Below are 15,607 nucleotides of genomic sequence, written 5' to 3' on the forward strand. Positions count from 1 at the left end.
GGAAACATCGCATGGAATTGAATGGAATAAATCTAATGGAATCGAATGGAGTCATCATCAAATGGAATCAAATGGAATCATTGAATGGAATCATCATAGAATGAAATTGAAAAGAATCATCGAATGGAATCGAATGCAATCATCATCAAATGGAATCGAAAATAATCATCAAATGGAATTAATGTAATTGTCATCGAATGCAATCGAATGGAATCATCGAATGTAATTGAGTAGAATCATCATCACATGGAATCAAATAGAATAATCAAATGGAATTGAATGGAATCATCATCACATGGAATCGAATGGATTCATCATTGAATGGTTTTGAAAGGAATCATCGAATGGAATTGAATGGAATAAATCAAATGGAACACAATGGAATAATCATCTAATGTAATCCAATGGAATCATCGACTGGAATCATCATCGAATGAAATTGAAAAAAATCATCAAATGGAATCGAATGGAATCATCATCAAATGGAATCGAATGGAATCATCATCGAATGGAATCCAATGGAATCATCGAAAGGAATTGAATGGAATAAATATCAAATGCAATCGAATAAAATCCTCAAAAGGAATCGAATGGCATCATTGAATGGAATCAAATGGAATCATCTTCACATGGAATCAAATGGAATGATCGAATGGAATTCCATGGAATCATCATCAAATGGAAGCAAATGGAATCATCGAATGCAATCATCTAATGGAATCGAATGAAATCATCACTGAATGGAATCAAACGGAATCATTGAATGGAATTGAATGCAATCATCAACGAATGGAATCAAATGGAATCATCATTGAATGGAATTGAATGGAACCATAGAATGGAATTGAATGGAATCATCATCGAATGATGTGAATGCAGTCATCCAATGGAATCGAATGGAATCATCATCAAATGGAATCAAATCGAATCATCAAATGCAATCTAATGGAATCATCATCGCATGGAATCCAATGGACTCATCATCACATGGAATCGAATGGAGTCATCATCAAATGGTATTGAAAGGAATCATCGAGTGGAATCGAATGGAATAAATCGAATGGAATCATCATCGAATGTAATCGAATGGAATCATCAAATGGAATCATCATCGAATGAAATCAAAAAGAATCATTGAATGGAAAGGAACGCAATCATCATCGAATGGAATAGAATGGAATCATCATCGAATGGAATCGAACAAAATCATTGAAAGGAATTGAATGGAATAATCATTGAATGGAATCAAATGGAATCATCGAATGGAATCGAGTGGAATCATTGAATGGAATTGAATGGAATCATCATCGAATGGAATCGAATGGAATCATGGAGTGGAATCAAATGGAATCATCATCACATGGAATCAAATGGAATCATCAAATGGAATCGAACAGAATAATCATTGAATTGAATCAAATAGAATCATAAAATGGAATCGAATGGAATCATAATCTAATGGAATAGACTGGAATCATCGAATAGAATCGAATGGAATCATGGAATGGAATCAAATGGAATCATCATCGAATGGAATCGAATGGAGTCATCTGATGTAATCATCATTGAATGGAATTGAATGCAATCATGGAATGGAATCAAATGGAATCATCTTCACATGGAATCAAATGGAATCATCATCACATGGAATCAAATGGAATCATCTAATGGAATTGAATGGAATAATCTTCGAATGGAATAGAATGGAAAAATCAAATAGAATCGAATGGAATCATAGAATGGAAATGATTGGAATCATAATCGAATGGAATCGACTGGAATCATCATCGAATGGAATCGAATGGAATCATCAAATGGAATCGAATGGAATCATCAAATGGAATCGAATGGAGTCATCTGATGGAATCGAATGGAATCGAATGCAATCATGAAATGGTATCGAATGGAATCATCTTCGCGTGGAATCGAATAGAATCATCATCACATGGAATATAATGGAATCATCATCGAATGGTATCAAAATGAAACATCAAATGGTATCAAATGGAATAAATCAAATGGAATTGAACGGAATCATCATGGAATGGAATCAAATGGAATCATGGAATGGAATCATCATCGAATGAAATTGAAAAGAATCATCAAACGGAATCGAATGCAACCATAATCGAATGGAATCGAATGGAATCATCATCGAATGGAATTGAACAGAATCACTGATAGGAATCGATTGGAATAATCATTGAATGGAATCGAATGAAATCCTAGAATGGAATCGAATGGAATCATCGAATGGAATTGAATGGAATCATCATTGAAAGGAATCGAAAGGAATCATGGAATGGAATCGAATGAAATCATAATTGCATATAATCAAATGGAATCATCGAATGAAATCGAATGGAATCATCATTGAATGGAATCAAATGGAATGATTGAATGGAATTGAATGGTATCATCGAATGGAATTGAATGATATCATCGAATGGAATCAAATGGAATCATCATAGAGTGGAATTGAATGGAATCATTGAAAGGAGTCGAATGGAATAATCATTGAATGGAATCGAATGGAATCCTCGAATGGAATCGAAAGGAATCAACGAATTGAATCAAATGGAATCATCATCAAATATAATCGAATGGAATCATCGAATGGAATCGAACAGAATCATCATTGAATGGAATCAAATGGAATCATCATCTAATGGAATCAAATGGAATCATCGGAAGGAATCAAATGGAATAATCATGTAATGGAATCGAATGGAATCCTCGAATGGTGTCAAATGGAGTCACCGAATGGAATTGAATGGAATCATCATCGAATGGAATAATGGAATGGAATCAAAGAGAATCATCATCACATGGAATCCAATGGAATCATCGAATGGAATCAAATGGAATAATCGTTGAATGGAATCTAATGGAATCATTGAATGGAATCCAATGGAATCATGGAATGGATTCAATGAATGGAATCGAATGAAATCATCATCGAATGGAATTGAATGGAACCATCATCGAAAGGAATCAAATGGAATCATCATCGAATTCAATCAAATGGAATCATCAAATGCAGTCGAATGGAATCATCATCGAATGGAATCACTGAATGGAATCGAATGGAATCATCATCAAATGGAATCGAATAGAATCATCATTGAATGGAATCAAAAGGAATCATTGAATGGAATCGAATGGAATCATCATTGAATGGAATCAAATGGAATAATCATCAAATGGAATAGTATGGAATCATCGAATTGAATCGAATGGAATAATCAAATGGAATCGAATGGAATCATCATCGAATGGAATCAAATGGAATCATTGAATGGAATCGAATGCAATCATCATCAAAAGGAATTGAATGGAATCATCATCGAATGGAATCGAATGGATTCATTGAAAGAAATCGAATGGAATCATCATCAAAGGGAATCGAATGGTATCATCGAATGTAATCATCATCGAATGTAATCGAAAAGAATCATCGAATGGAATCGAATGCTCATCATCAAACGGAATCAAATGGAATCCTCATCGAATGGAATCAAACGGAATCATCGAAAGGAGTCGAATGGAATAATCATCAAATGGAATCCAATGAAATCCTAGAATGGTATCGAATGGAATCATCGAATGGAATCGTATGGAATCATCGAATGGAATCAAATGGAAATATCGTCAAATGGAATCATTGAATGGAATCGAATGGAATAATCATCAAATGGAATCATTGAATGGAATCAAATGGCATCAGCCAATGGAATCGAATGGAATCATCATCGAATCAAATTGAATGGAATCATCCAATGAAGTCTGATGCAATCATCATCGAATGGAATCGAATGGAATCATCCAATGGACTCGAATGGAATCATCATTGAATGGAATCGAATGGAATCATCGAATGGACTCGAACGGAATCATCATCAAATGGAATCGAATGGAATCATGGATCAGAGTCGAATGGAATCATCATCAAATTGAATCGAATGGAATCATTGAATGGACTCGAATGGAATCAACATCGAATGGAATCATCGAATGGAATCGAATGGAATCATCCTCGAATGGAATCAAATGGAATCATCGAATGGAATCAAATGGAAACATCATCAAATGGAATCGAATGGAATCATCGACTGGGCTGTAAGGGAATCATCATCAAATGGAATTGAATGGAATCATCATAGAATGGAATTGAATGGAATCGAATGGAATCATCATCGAATGGAATCGAATGGAATCATTTAATGGAATCTAATGGAATCATCATCGAATGGAATGGAATGGAATCGTCATCGAATGGACACGAATGGAATCATCATGGAATGGAGTGGAATGGAAACATCATCGAATGTACTGGAATGGAATCATCATCAAATGGACTCGAAAGGAATAATCACCAAATGTAATCGAATGGAATCATCATCGAAAGGAATCAAATGGAATCATCATCAAATGGAATCTAATGGAATCATCATTGAATGGAATTGAATTGAATCATCATCAAATGGAAATGAAAAGGAACATCATCGAATGGAATCAAATAGAATCATTGAATGGACTCGAATGGAATCATCATCGAATGGAATTGAATGGAATCATCGAATGGACTCGAATGGAATCATCATCAAATGGAATCGAGTGGAATCATCGAATGGACTCGAGTGTCTATTCTGACAGGTCTGGGGATATCTAAATGACTCATGAAAGGCTTTTTTTCTGTGTTGCTAGAATACAGAACAGATAAGGAATGGACATTTTTAAGAAACTGCAAGGAAACCTAACAATCCACAGATGCTTAGGGCAAAAATTAGAGTTTACACTTATAGTAGATCACCTTCAGCACAGCAAGAAAAGTTGGAGAAGAGTATTTCAAAAACTAAAACATACAAAATCATTCACGTACATGGGAGAGTCTAGAAAGTCACATGTATTCATAGGTTAAGCCACATGCTGACAAATGTCATAAGAAGACCCTACACTTTTACCTTGGCCGATCCCTCCCCTCTGTGCAAGCTCTGTGCAAGAGTGAACTTGAACTTCACTCAGTGCAAGAGCGAACACACACTTTGTGCCGGCTTTAAAGAACCCATCACAAAGCCAGTCTGCATGGCCTAGAGACATATTTTGCTGGACAATGATTACTTGTTTTCCTTTTTGTTTTTCTTGTATTTGCCTGTTTGATTGGTTCCTGACATACAAGAAAATCACTGTCAAAACTTTAGCTTGACATTTGTTATGGAAACAAAAAGACTTCGGTGACACCTTATAAAGCAAACAGTTTTGTAAATCACTTTGGAAAATTTCACTAAAAAAAAAAAATCCTTAACAATATAATAAGTAAAGAAAATTTAAAACCACAAAACATTACTGTGTTTGTAGGGGTGTCTGATTTACAGAGTAACCACATAGTAATTATAATTATTATAATGTACAGTTTTCAAAAAAAGTTACAAGGCATACAAAGAATGGGAAAGTATGGCTCATTCAAAGGAACAAAACAAATTGACAGAGAATATCTCTAAGGGAACTCAGACATCAAACTTACTAGACAAAGACTTTAAAACAACTCTCTTAATTATACTCAAATGTCAAAAGGAAAACATAAACAAAGAAATAAAGGAATCAGAAAAAATATTTAAAAGTAGGAATATCAACAGAGACAGCAGAAATTCTGGAGTGGAAAACTACAATGATAAAAATTTAAAAATCACCAGAGGGATTTAAGAGTATATTTGCACATAGAGAAGAAGTCATGAGCTTGAAGATAAGAAAATGGAAAATATTGACTCTGAGAAACAGATGAAAAATGAGCAGAGACTAAGGAATTTGTGAGACATCATCAAATAGACCAACATTCATATTCTAGAAGGATAAATTATGTTGTTGAAAACTTTAGCATTCTTTCTTTTCACCTTTCTTTCTTCCTCCCTCCCCCTCCTCCTCCTTTTTACTTTTCTTGCTCTTCCTTGCTCTTCTTCTGTCTCTCCTTCATTATCCCTTTCGCTCTGTTTCTCTTTCTCCCTTTCTCTTTTTTCTTTTCTTTCAATTTTCTCAATTACTAAGAGATGTTTAAATACCCTTACCATGTTAGTTGATATGGTTATTTCTCCTTTAGTTCTCTTTTGAGATTTATAGTCACTCTAAGTAAAGAGATAACCCAAACATAAGCCTCACAGACTTCCATACCATTCTTAATTTGGTCCTATAATTCTTCATTGCTGTATTAACTTTCTGATGCTTTTAAGGATGTTTTATAACAAATTCTTTAGTTTTTTCCACTGGAATGTTTATTCTGAATTATCTAATTCATATTGTAAGTATAGAGGGAGTTTAATATAAAATTATTAAACTGATATTTGTGAAAGAATGTATTTGTGCATTTAACAAATATGTTAAACCTCAGACTGTTATTGGGCAGCTGAGCATACAGCAATAAAAGTAACATAATTTTTATGTGTACAATATTTATGGAATACATTACTGGAACAAATAAATAATTTAGTTAATAACATGACAAAGAACAGAAATTGTATAGACTATAGAGCATAGTAATGGAATAATGAATGATTAAAGTTATTAATATTAGGTAGAAAATGAAGGGTATCTTTGAGAGCAGAACTCAAGGAAGCAAGCAATTCACCTTATGTGGAAAGAGTTACCTGTGGATAAAGGAGAAACTGAAAAATTTACAAGTCAAGACTTTTTGAGCAAAAACAAAAATATGACTATTAGTCACCAATTCAGTACAGTGAAAAAAAAGTAGAAGAGATATCTTGGAAGTAAACCATGTTGTGGAAGAGCATGTAGGGTTTTGATAATCATGGGATTATTCTGAATTAATTTTAAATGCGATAGGAATATATGAGATAATTTCACCAGAGAATAACATGATTGTGTTTGCATTTCAAAGGGGTGTATCTGGTGCACTGTGTAGAATAAATAGGTTATGTGAGCAAATAAATTGGGAGGCTACTGTAATCCAGAGAAAACAGGTAGTGACTTAGGTGAGAATGCTGTGAGGATGAGTGGTAGTAGTGGTGAGAAGTCGTTAGGCCATGGATGTATTTCATAGGACTATCCAAGAGAACTGCAGCTAAGTTGGAGTGTAGGGAGTGAAATGGAGAACTCAAAGATGACTCTCAGCACTGGAAGGTGACAGCTGTCACTGAAGCATGCTGATGCCTCTCATTAAGAGAGTTACTTGGGAATGGCAAGATCAAAACTTCTCACTTTCAAATTTATGAAAAATATTGTTTTCAGAATGAATGACTTTGGGATCAGAAAGCCACCATTCTAATTGATGGTTCCACAACTACACGGGCTCACACTCCCAAGAGCAAAAGTAAATCATCACAAAGGTGCTTCCTGATAATTCTAGAGAATGGAGAATTACTGTAACATCTTTCTGATCTTAGGAGAGGTAGCAGTTCCCTTTTTAGCCTAAACGCTATATTTTTTAAAGCTCAGCCAAGAGACTCCATTATAATTTTCAAATGTGTGTAACTTAAATTCTCATATGAAATACCACCATGCTTAAATTAGTCAAAACATTTTCCCCATCTACAACTCTATCTTGTCATTGCAATCATTTTCACAAAAGTGACTGCAGCTCACAGACCCTAAAAGGAGAAAATCCAGGGTAGGTTATCTGATCTAGTTAGTTTCGAAGACAGGATCTAGAGATTATTTAATATGAAATAGGTCACCTGAAATGTTTACTGAAAACAGCTTGGATCAGCCCAGTTTTCTACCACCGAACCATGCATTTGGTTTAAAAAACACAACAACTCTGGGGAATATTGGCTGCTTCCAACTGTGTTGAAGGTGTTAAAGAAAAGAGCATAAAATTAAAAATGATCATCTGAGGCCTTTATAGTCTCTGCTCAAGAGACTAGAGTCTTCCATTCTTAACGAAACACCCAAATATCTTAATAATTGGGCAAAATCTAAATATCAGAGATAATTTTATCTTGAAGATTGTTAAATTACAATGGTGATTCACTACCTTGCCACATCTCTGAGTCAAAAATTAGGTCTTTGTTTAGGAATCAATGGTACTCTGCAACTTGGAAATAGGAAGATTTTAAAAGACTCAAACACTGACTTTCTTGTTTGCAAAAAAAGACGTATTGAGATAAGACAAGTCTTTCCTTGCAAGGATACCTCTAATGCTCATACACCACCTCCCCTAACGTTAATATAGCTTCCAGGTCACTAACCAGTGTCAGAGAGCAGCCCATGCAACTACAAATTCAAAAGATGTCGAACACAGGGTCAAGCCTAGAATAAGAAGTCTTAGCTAATTAAGTATGCTTTTTTCCCCAAATTCATATTAACAAAACTTGGATATGTCAGAGAATGCATTCTAAGTTCACTCAACCTAGGAGGGAGAAACATAATTTTAAATTAAGAGTTGAATTATTCTTGTCCTATCAGAAAGCAAGGAAAACGAAATATCACACCACAGGAGGGATTTCACAAATTAGTGTCAACATCAAAACCTTAAAACAGTCAAGGAGAATGCAGATTCACAATGAACTCTTGTACTTGTTTTGTTCAGAGAAGAGATGGTTCTGAGAGAATGACAGTGAACTAACCCCAGCTGGTTTAGTTGGTGCTTTCAACTGCTGCTTCTGATAAACTCCTTTAGCTAGAATAAATTGATGAGGATTTTGGCATGCAGTATTAGAGATGGTTATTAATTTTGTCCTCTTATTTGCATTGTTCAATATAGTAAATACTAGCTGTATACGGCTACTTCAATTCAAATTAATTACAATGAAATATACTTAAATATTGAATTTTTTAGTCACTGTTGGTTCATTATTGAATACGTTCAGCTAAGATTTCCCATCTAAATACACTAAAAGGTGGCTTAGTTAAATGGTCGTCCACAAATATTGAAGCTGTTGTTAACTCCTGATATATTCTCTGCAAAGAGAATATTCATGAGCCTCCTCCTGAAATCAGCAGCCTATAGATAGTTTTATAAATTGGATACAAGTTGGAAATCTATACTCTTTAAGTTTTTGAAATATTAGCTTCCCAGGGAAGAAAATCAAATTCATAAGATATGTTAGGACAATTTAACTCAAGACGTTCAAAACTGAAATGACATATTCTACAATATGTGATAAAACCACCCCCTAACAACTTAAAGCAAAACAGGGATTGACCTTAAAGACCTGCCTTTTCCTCATCCACCAGCCAATCAGTTTTCAAATCTTGCATTTTATTTTGAAAGGTCCTTATCCCCCTAGTCTCTTGTTTCTAGACTTGGCACATATTTAAGTTTATTACCTCTATCTACTGACTTTTCTCTTTTCAAACAGTATCTATGCCTGCCAAATGTGAACATACAAAAAACAAATCAGAATGTGCCATTCTGATTTAAACTGCTTATTAGTTAATACCCTCAAGATAACATCTGGGTTGTTAGCTGCAATGAGTCAAACCTACCTACATCTTTTTTTGTGTTTGGCTGCACATTTCCTATCACATCACACTCCAGCAATGCCAAGCTGTGCCGGCCTTCTACCCCATCTCCACTATTTTGCCCCCCCGCCGCCGCGGCTTTTTGCCCCCCACCCCCGCCGCTGCGGCTTTTTACCCGCCGCGGCTTTTTGCCCCCCCGCCTCCGTGGCTTTTTGCCCCCATCTCACCTCGGTTTTTTGCCCGCCGCGGCTTTTTGCCCCCCCGCCTCCGTGGCTTTTTGCCCCCATCTCACCTCGGTTTTTTGCCCGCCGCGGCTTTTTCCCCCCTGCCCCCGCGGCTTTTTACCCGCCGCGGCTTTTTGCCCCCACCCCGCCGCGGCTTTTGGCCCCCCGCCGCAGCTGCTTTTTGTCCCCCGCCGACGCGGCTTTTTGCTGGCCGTGGTTTTTTACCCCCCGCCGCGGCTTTTTGCCCCCCCAACGCCGCGGCTTTTTACAACCCCCCCACCCCCCGCTCCCGCGGCTTTTTGCGTCCCCGCCACCTCGGCTTTTTGCCCCTCCGCCGCCGCGGCTTTTTGTCACCGCGGATTTTTGCCCGCTCCGGCTTTTGCCCGCCGCGGGTTTTTTGCACACCCGCCGCCGTGGCTTTTTGCGCCCCCGCCGCTGCGGCTTTTTGGCCGCCCCAGGTTTTTGCTACCCCGCCGCTGCGGCTTTTTCCCCTCCGCGGCTTTTTCCCCTCCGCGGCTTTTTGCCCCGCCGCGGCTTTTTGCCGCCCCACCGCCTTTGCAACCTTAATTTCACTTGAAATCTAATTTCCCACTGCCAAGCCACCTAACATATTTGTATGTTAGACTCTGGGAATTAGGACATGAACATTTTTCGGGGGCCATTATTTTGTCTACAGCAGACAGAATCTACACTGCCTGGGAGGCGCAGAGTATCCTGGGGGAGGCAGGGCCGGCCCTTCCCTCCATGGACACCCAGCTTTCCCACAGGCCCTACATGTCTGTGGGTTCCCTGCATGACCAGGTGATCTACCCGGACTCAGTGGAAGACATGCGAAGGAACGGCTACTCGGAGCAGGACCTGGAAGCCATCCTGGACATCGTGCACCCGCACCACACCCTGCAGCGGGAGGGAGGTAGGAGGCCTGGGGCTGGCAGCCGCCCTTTGTCCCACCCTGGCCTCTCCCTTGGCCTCCAGGGAGTGAAGATTATCTCAACATCCAGGAGTCTAAAGTGCCAGGTGCCACAGGGGCAGGACAGAGGGTGCTAGCTCTGAGGCCCGCCTACCAGGGAGAACCAACACCACACAGATGGCCCCAGGTGGCATGGGTGCTCTAGGGAAGGGGGCACCTAGCAGGGATGCGCACCTCATTGGGGGACCCAGGATACCCTCTCCCAGAGAAAAGGGGTCTGAGCTGAGCCCTGCAGAATGCTGAGTGGTTACCCCATCCAGGAGCCAGGGGCAGCAGGGCAGAGTGAGGCCCGCAGGCTTGGTGGTGTGAGAGGCTGGCTCACAGAGGGCCCTCTGGACCAGGCGGGAGCCTAGGCTTTCCCTGAGCGGGATCAGACGCTCTTGGAAGGACCATGGGGTGGTGGGCAGGGGCAGCCTGGGAGGAGCAGGCACATGTGTGCAGTGATGGCTACTGTCAGGAGGTCTGTGCAGATGCTTGGAGGGGGCTGGGGCCAGCAGAGTCGGGTGGATTCAGAGATGAGTTCACTGAAAAGGAGGCCAGACTGAGCTGTTTTCTTGTCCTGGGCTTATCAAGGAATACTGCTTGTCCACAGTGTCTGTCGGGCCGGGAGAGCTGAGGAGAGGGGGGTGCAGTTACAGGGACACAGTAGAAGGAGCGTTCAGTTCTGTCTTTGAATTCTGAGCCTCTGGGTTCTGCTTCCAGCCCCCACTGCTGGGTGCGAGATGGCCCTGGGCAAGGACCTCGCCTTGCTGGGGCTCCCCTTCATGGTTCAAGGGCATGGGCACCAAGCCCTCCCTCGGTGGCAACATGAGAAGAAGTGGCTCCTGCAGGAAATGACCAGGGTGTTGTCACCTGCCTGTGGAGGAAGCGGGAACGCAGGTGGCGATGGTGGTGGAGCAGCCGCTGGCCCGGCCCTGCCTCTTGCTCCTGCTGCCCTCGGCCTGGGAGCACATGGCCCCTCCCACCTCTGTGGCAGCCTGAATGCCCAGGGCCTGTGGCCGGCCAGCATGAGCCGTTAGGATGGAGTTGAGCTGCAAGGAACAGAACTGGCCTCCCCGCAGTAGTGGCTAAGATCATCTGTGAGTTTATCCTACTGAGCTGTTAGGTCCCAAGAGAGCCAGGCCACAGTTGCCAGGGCTGGCCCTGCTCTGTGAAGGCCCCAAGTCTCTAGGATTTTCTACCATGTCACTCTGCTGTGTGTGGCCTCCATTCCCAAAGTCACCTCATGATCCAGGAGGGCTGCTACAGCCTTCACATCATGTCCCAGGCTGTAGAATGGAGGAAGTAGAAGGGAAGGGGCAAAAGGTATGTGCCTTCTATCTTTTAAGGAAGGATCCAGAAGCCGCCATATTGAATACTTACAGTTATATCTCATTGGCCACAACTTAGTGTCATGCTCACACCTCACCACAAGGCCACCTGGGAAGCGTAATCTCTACTCTGGGTGGCCATATACCCTGTCGCCACTTCTAGCCCTGGGCTGCTGGGGAAGGCAGCATGGGTGAGAAGACAGGAGGGGCCACTTCTGCCGCAGCGCCCCGGCCTAATGGAGCAGCCGGCTCACCTGCTTGTTCAAGCAGCCCACTTGAGCCTTGCCAAAGTGCTGGCACGGGGCAGTGACAGGAGGCCCAACCCCTGTGGGTGACAAGCCCCCGGTCTGGGGAGAGCACTCAGGCCGCTCTGGAGCCCTGTGCCAAGGAACTGTATGGGTGTCCTGGGGTTGCCATAAACCGCAGGGGTGGATCATCTCCTGGGTCCAGCAGTCCGAGATCCTGGTACCAGCAGGTTGGGTTCCTTCCGGGTGCCATGACAGAAGGATGTGTTCCAGGCCTCTGTCCTTGGCTCGCAGATGGTCCACTTCTCCCTGTATATCTTCACCTCGTGTTCCCCTGTGCACATCCTCTGCCCGCACACCCCCTTTTTATGAGGACACAGTCATATTGAATTAGGGTCCGCTCTGATGACCTCATCTTAGTGTGATCACCTCTGCGAAGGCCCTGTCTCCAAATAAGGTCACACTGAAGTGTTGGGGCTTGGACTCCACCATGTCTCTTCTGGGGGAAGGCACGAGTCCAGTCCCCACTCCTCCATTATTAATGCCTGTCAGACAGACAAGGACGCAGAGGCACAGGGGCCCTGTCGTCACAGCTAGCTCATTCCCGCAGCTCCCCCAGCTCCCCGGCTGGCCCCCAGGTCTGGGTACTGGTGGAACTGAGCCAAGACCATTGCCCCTGCCTAGGTTGGGAGGCTATGTGTGACTGGAAGGACGTCCTGCCGGGTGGCAAGAAGCAGAGAATTGGCATGGCCCGCATGTTCTACCACAGGTGAGCACTCCAGGCTGGCAGGCTCCCTGGGGTCCCCTGGAAGGAGAAGTAGCAGCTGTGGGGAGGCCTGGGCTCAGTGGAGCCTGAGCCGGGTTGGGGTGTTGGGCCCTGGAGGGTGCACAGACTCTCCTCTCGGCCCGGACCCCCAGGCCCAAGTACACCCTCCTGGATGAATGCACCAGTGCCGTAAGCATCGACGTGGAAGGCAAGATCTTCCAGGTGGCCAAGGACGCAGGCATTGCCCTGCTCTCCATCACCCACCGGCCCTCCCTGTGGTAGGTGCCCTGTCTCCCTGCCTGGGGTGAGTGGGAGTGGCTGCCTGAGGGGAGGAGGTGGCCTGTTGGGCCAGGCGGCAGCAGCAGGCGGCTGTCATCAGCAGCCCTCGTGCCGTGCCCCTGACCCTGTCCCTCTCCTGGCCAGGGAGTACCACACACACTTGCTACAGTTCGATGGGGAGGGCGGCTGGAAGTTCGAGAAGCTGGACTCAGCTGCCCGCCTGAGTCTGACAGAGGAGAAGCAGCGGCTGCAGCAGCAGCTGGCAGGCATTCCCAAGATGCAGCGGCACCTCCAGGAGCTCTGCCAAATCCTGGGCGAGGCCGTGGCCCCAGCGCACGTGCCGGCACCTAGCCCGCAAGGCCCTGGTGGCCTCCAGGGTGCCTCCACCTGACGCCACCATCCCCAGCCCCTGCCCTGCCCCCAAGCTCGAATCACATGAAGGAGACAGCAGCACCCACCTGCGCACGCACCCCGCCCCTGCATGCCTGGCCCCTCCTCCTAGAAGACACTTCCCCACCTCGGGAAAGTAGATGTGGAGGGTGGCGCCCTGGGTAAACCTCGCCCTGTCCCTCCCACTCCCTGGGGGGGCTGTTCCACAGTGACTGGGCCCAGTCCAGGGCAGTGAGTCCTCTACTTTGCTCCGTGGAGGAAGCTGGGGTACAAGGGGCCCAGTGCTGGCCACACAGCAGCACAGCCGAGCCCCAGGAGCCCCTCAGGCCACAGCCCCTGGAACAGCAGGTGGCCTCCCTCCTCGTCAGTCTCTCAAAGACCCCACGGTCCATCCCCTGAGGGTGGCCAGCCAAGGCTCCCATCCCATGCGATGCCATAAAAGCCGCCCAGTGGTACCCACGGTCACACAGAGCGCCTCACCTGCATCCTCTCCCCCACAAGAGCCCCGAAGATCCCACGGGAGAGGGACGCACAGCACTGCCTGCGGAGCGAGAATGTAGGCCCCGCCCCCTCGGCCCCTCACCTCCTCTTTCTACAGCCTAATTTATTGGATTCCCTATTCGTAGCCATCTCCGTGGCCAATGTGACTACCCTGCCAGCAGCGGGGGCGGCCCAGCCTCTGAGTCCCCTGGGGCCTCGGCTCCCACTTGTGCCAAACCCAGCCCCTGTGGCCGTCACCCCGCCAGCCTACACTGTCAGCCGCCACCTGGCCACACGGGCCTCTGCTTGCTAGCCGGGAGTGCGGACACCATGTTCCCAGCTCAGTGCCAAACAGGGGTCACCAGGGGGAGCTGTCTGCAGAGCCAGCGCCTGCCCGAGAGAGAGTGCCTACCCACCGCCACCGTGTGCCTTTCCCGGGCCCTCAGCCCTCAGGCCGGGTGCCATCCCGAGTCCCCCCAGTAAAAGCCTCAATTGGCAAATGCAGTCCTTCCTCCCTGCCTCAGAGTCTGGTGGTGTCTGCTGTGGGTCTTGGGGAGAGATGGAGGAGAGGGAGTGGGTTGCCTGTCGGGGAAAGAGTGAGTTTGGGAAAGGAGTGGGCCTGACCCCCAAGCCCCTCCGTGGGGGAAAGTCACCAGAAGACATGGTCCAACATGCCCTCCACCGAGCCTCACGCCAATGCTCTTAGGATTCCTGTGATGGTGGCGGGGCAGAACCTGCAACAACATTGCACAGAAATACTGGCTGAGCCCAAATAGGACTAGGGGAGGGGATCATGCTGGTCCCCATGGGAGGAGCACGAAGGCAAGAGAAGGGATGTCTAAGCTGCCACACAGGGTGCTGCTGGCCCTTCTAGGGAGAGGAGGCCACTTGTGCAGGGGCCTGGTGGGGAACTGGGAGCACAGTGCAGGGTGTTCGTGCTGTATGCAGGGGAAGGGAGGGCAGGGGAAGGGAGGGCTGCGGCTGGCGGGCCTTGGAGGCCACACTACAGAGACAGGACTTAGCCCAGAGGCCACCGAGGAGCTTTCAGCAACAGGGAAGCAGTGTCGAGTACTGCAGGCCACGTAGCTGCATGTGAGGGTGGCTGGTGGGAATAGGGTGCGGCAGCCCATCTGGCCTCAGAGGCATGAGAACTGAGAACAGCTGTGCGGCCATACATTTATGCATGGATGGCCATAGCCTCCCAAAGGTGGGACAGCCTGAGTGTTCATCAACAGACAAATGGACAAACAGCCTGTCCATAAGGCGCGGTGCCATTCCACCGTAACACGACAGATAGACCTCATAGAGTTAGTGCTGGGTGAAAGAAGCCAGACACAAATGTCCAGAATAGGCTCATCGGGACAGAAAGCAGATGAGTGGGTGTCAGGGGCTGGGGCAGGGGAAGGAAAATGGGGCAGGAGCAGTCCTTTTCAAAAAATTTTGTATTTATTTTTTATTTTTTAATGAGACAGACTGGGTCTCACCCTGTCACCCAGGCTGGAGTGCAGTGGTGCAGTCATAATTCACTG

At 45.0% G+C, this 15,607-nt stretch overlaps 1 protein-coding gene across 1 annotated transcript; it reads left to right on the forward strand.

The window, feature by feature from the left end:
• Positions 1-10,290: 10,290 nt before the first annotated feature.
• Positions 10,291-13,677, forward strand: LOC129138492 (ATP-binding cassette sub-family D member 1-like). Its single transcript, XM_054675789.2, has 4 exons — positions 10,291-10,551; positions 12,848-12,932; positions 13,082-13,207; positions 13,353-13,677. The coding sequence occupies exons 1-4, from the start codon at positions 10,383-10,385 to the stop codon at positions 13,597-13,599; spliced, it is 627 nt and encodes a 208-aa protein (XP_054531764.1). The 5' UTR covers positions 10,291-10,382; the 3' UTR covers positions 13,600-13,677.
• The last annotated feature ends 1,930 nt before the right edge of the window (positions 13,678-15,607 follow it).

Source organism: Pan troglodytes, chromosome 23, assembly GCF_028858775.2.
Source record: "Pan troglodytes isolate AG18354 chromosome 23, NHGRI_mPanTro3-v2.0_pri, whole genome shotgun sequence".
Lineage (NCBI taxonomy): Eukaryota > Metazoa > Chordata > Mammalia > Primates > Hominidae > Pan > Pan troglodytes.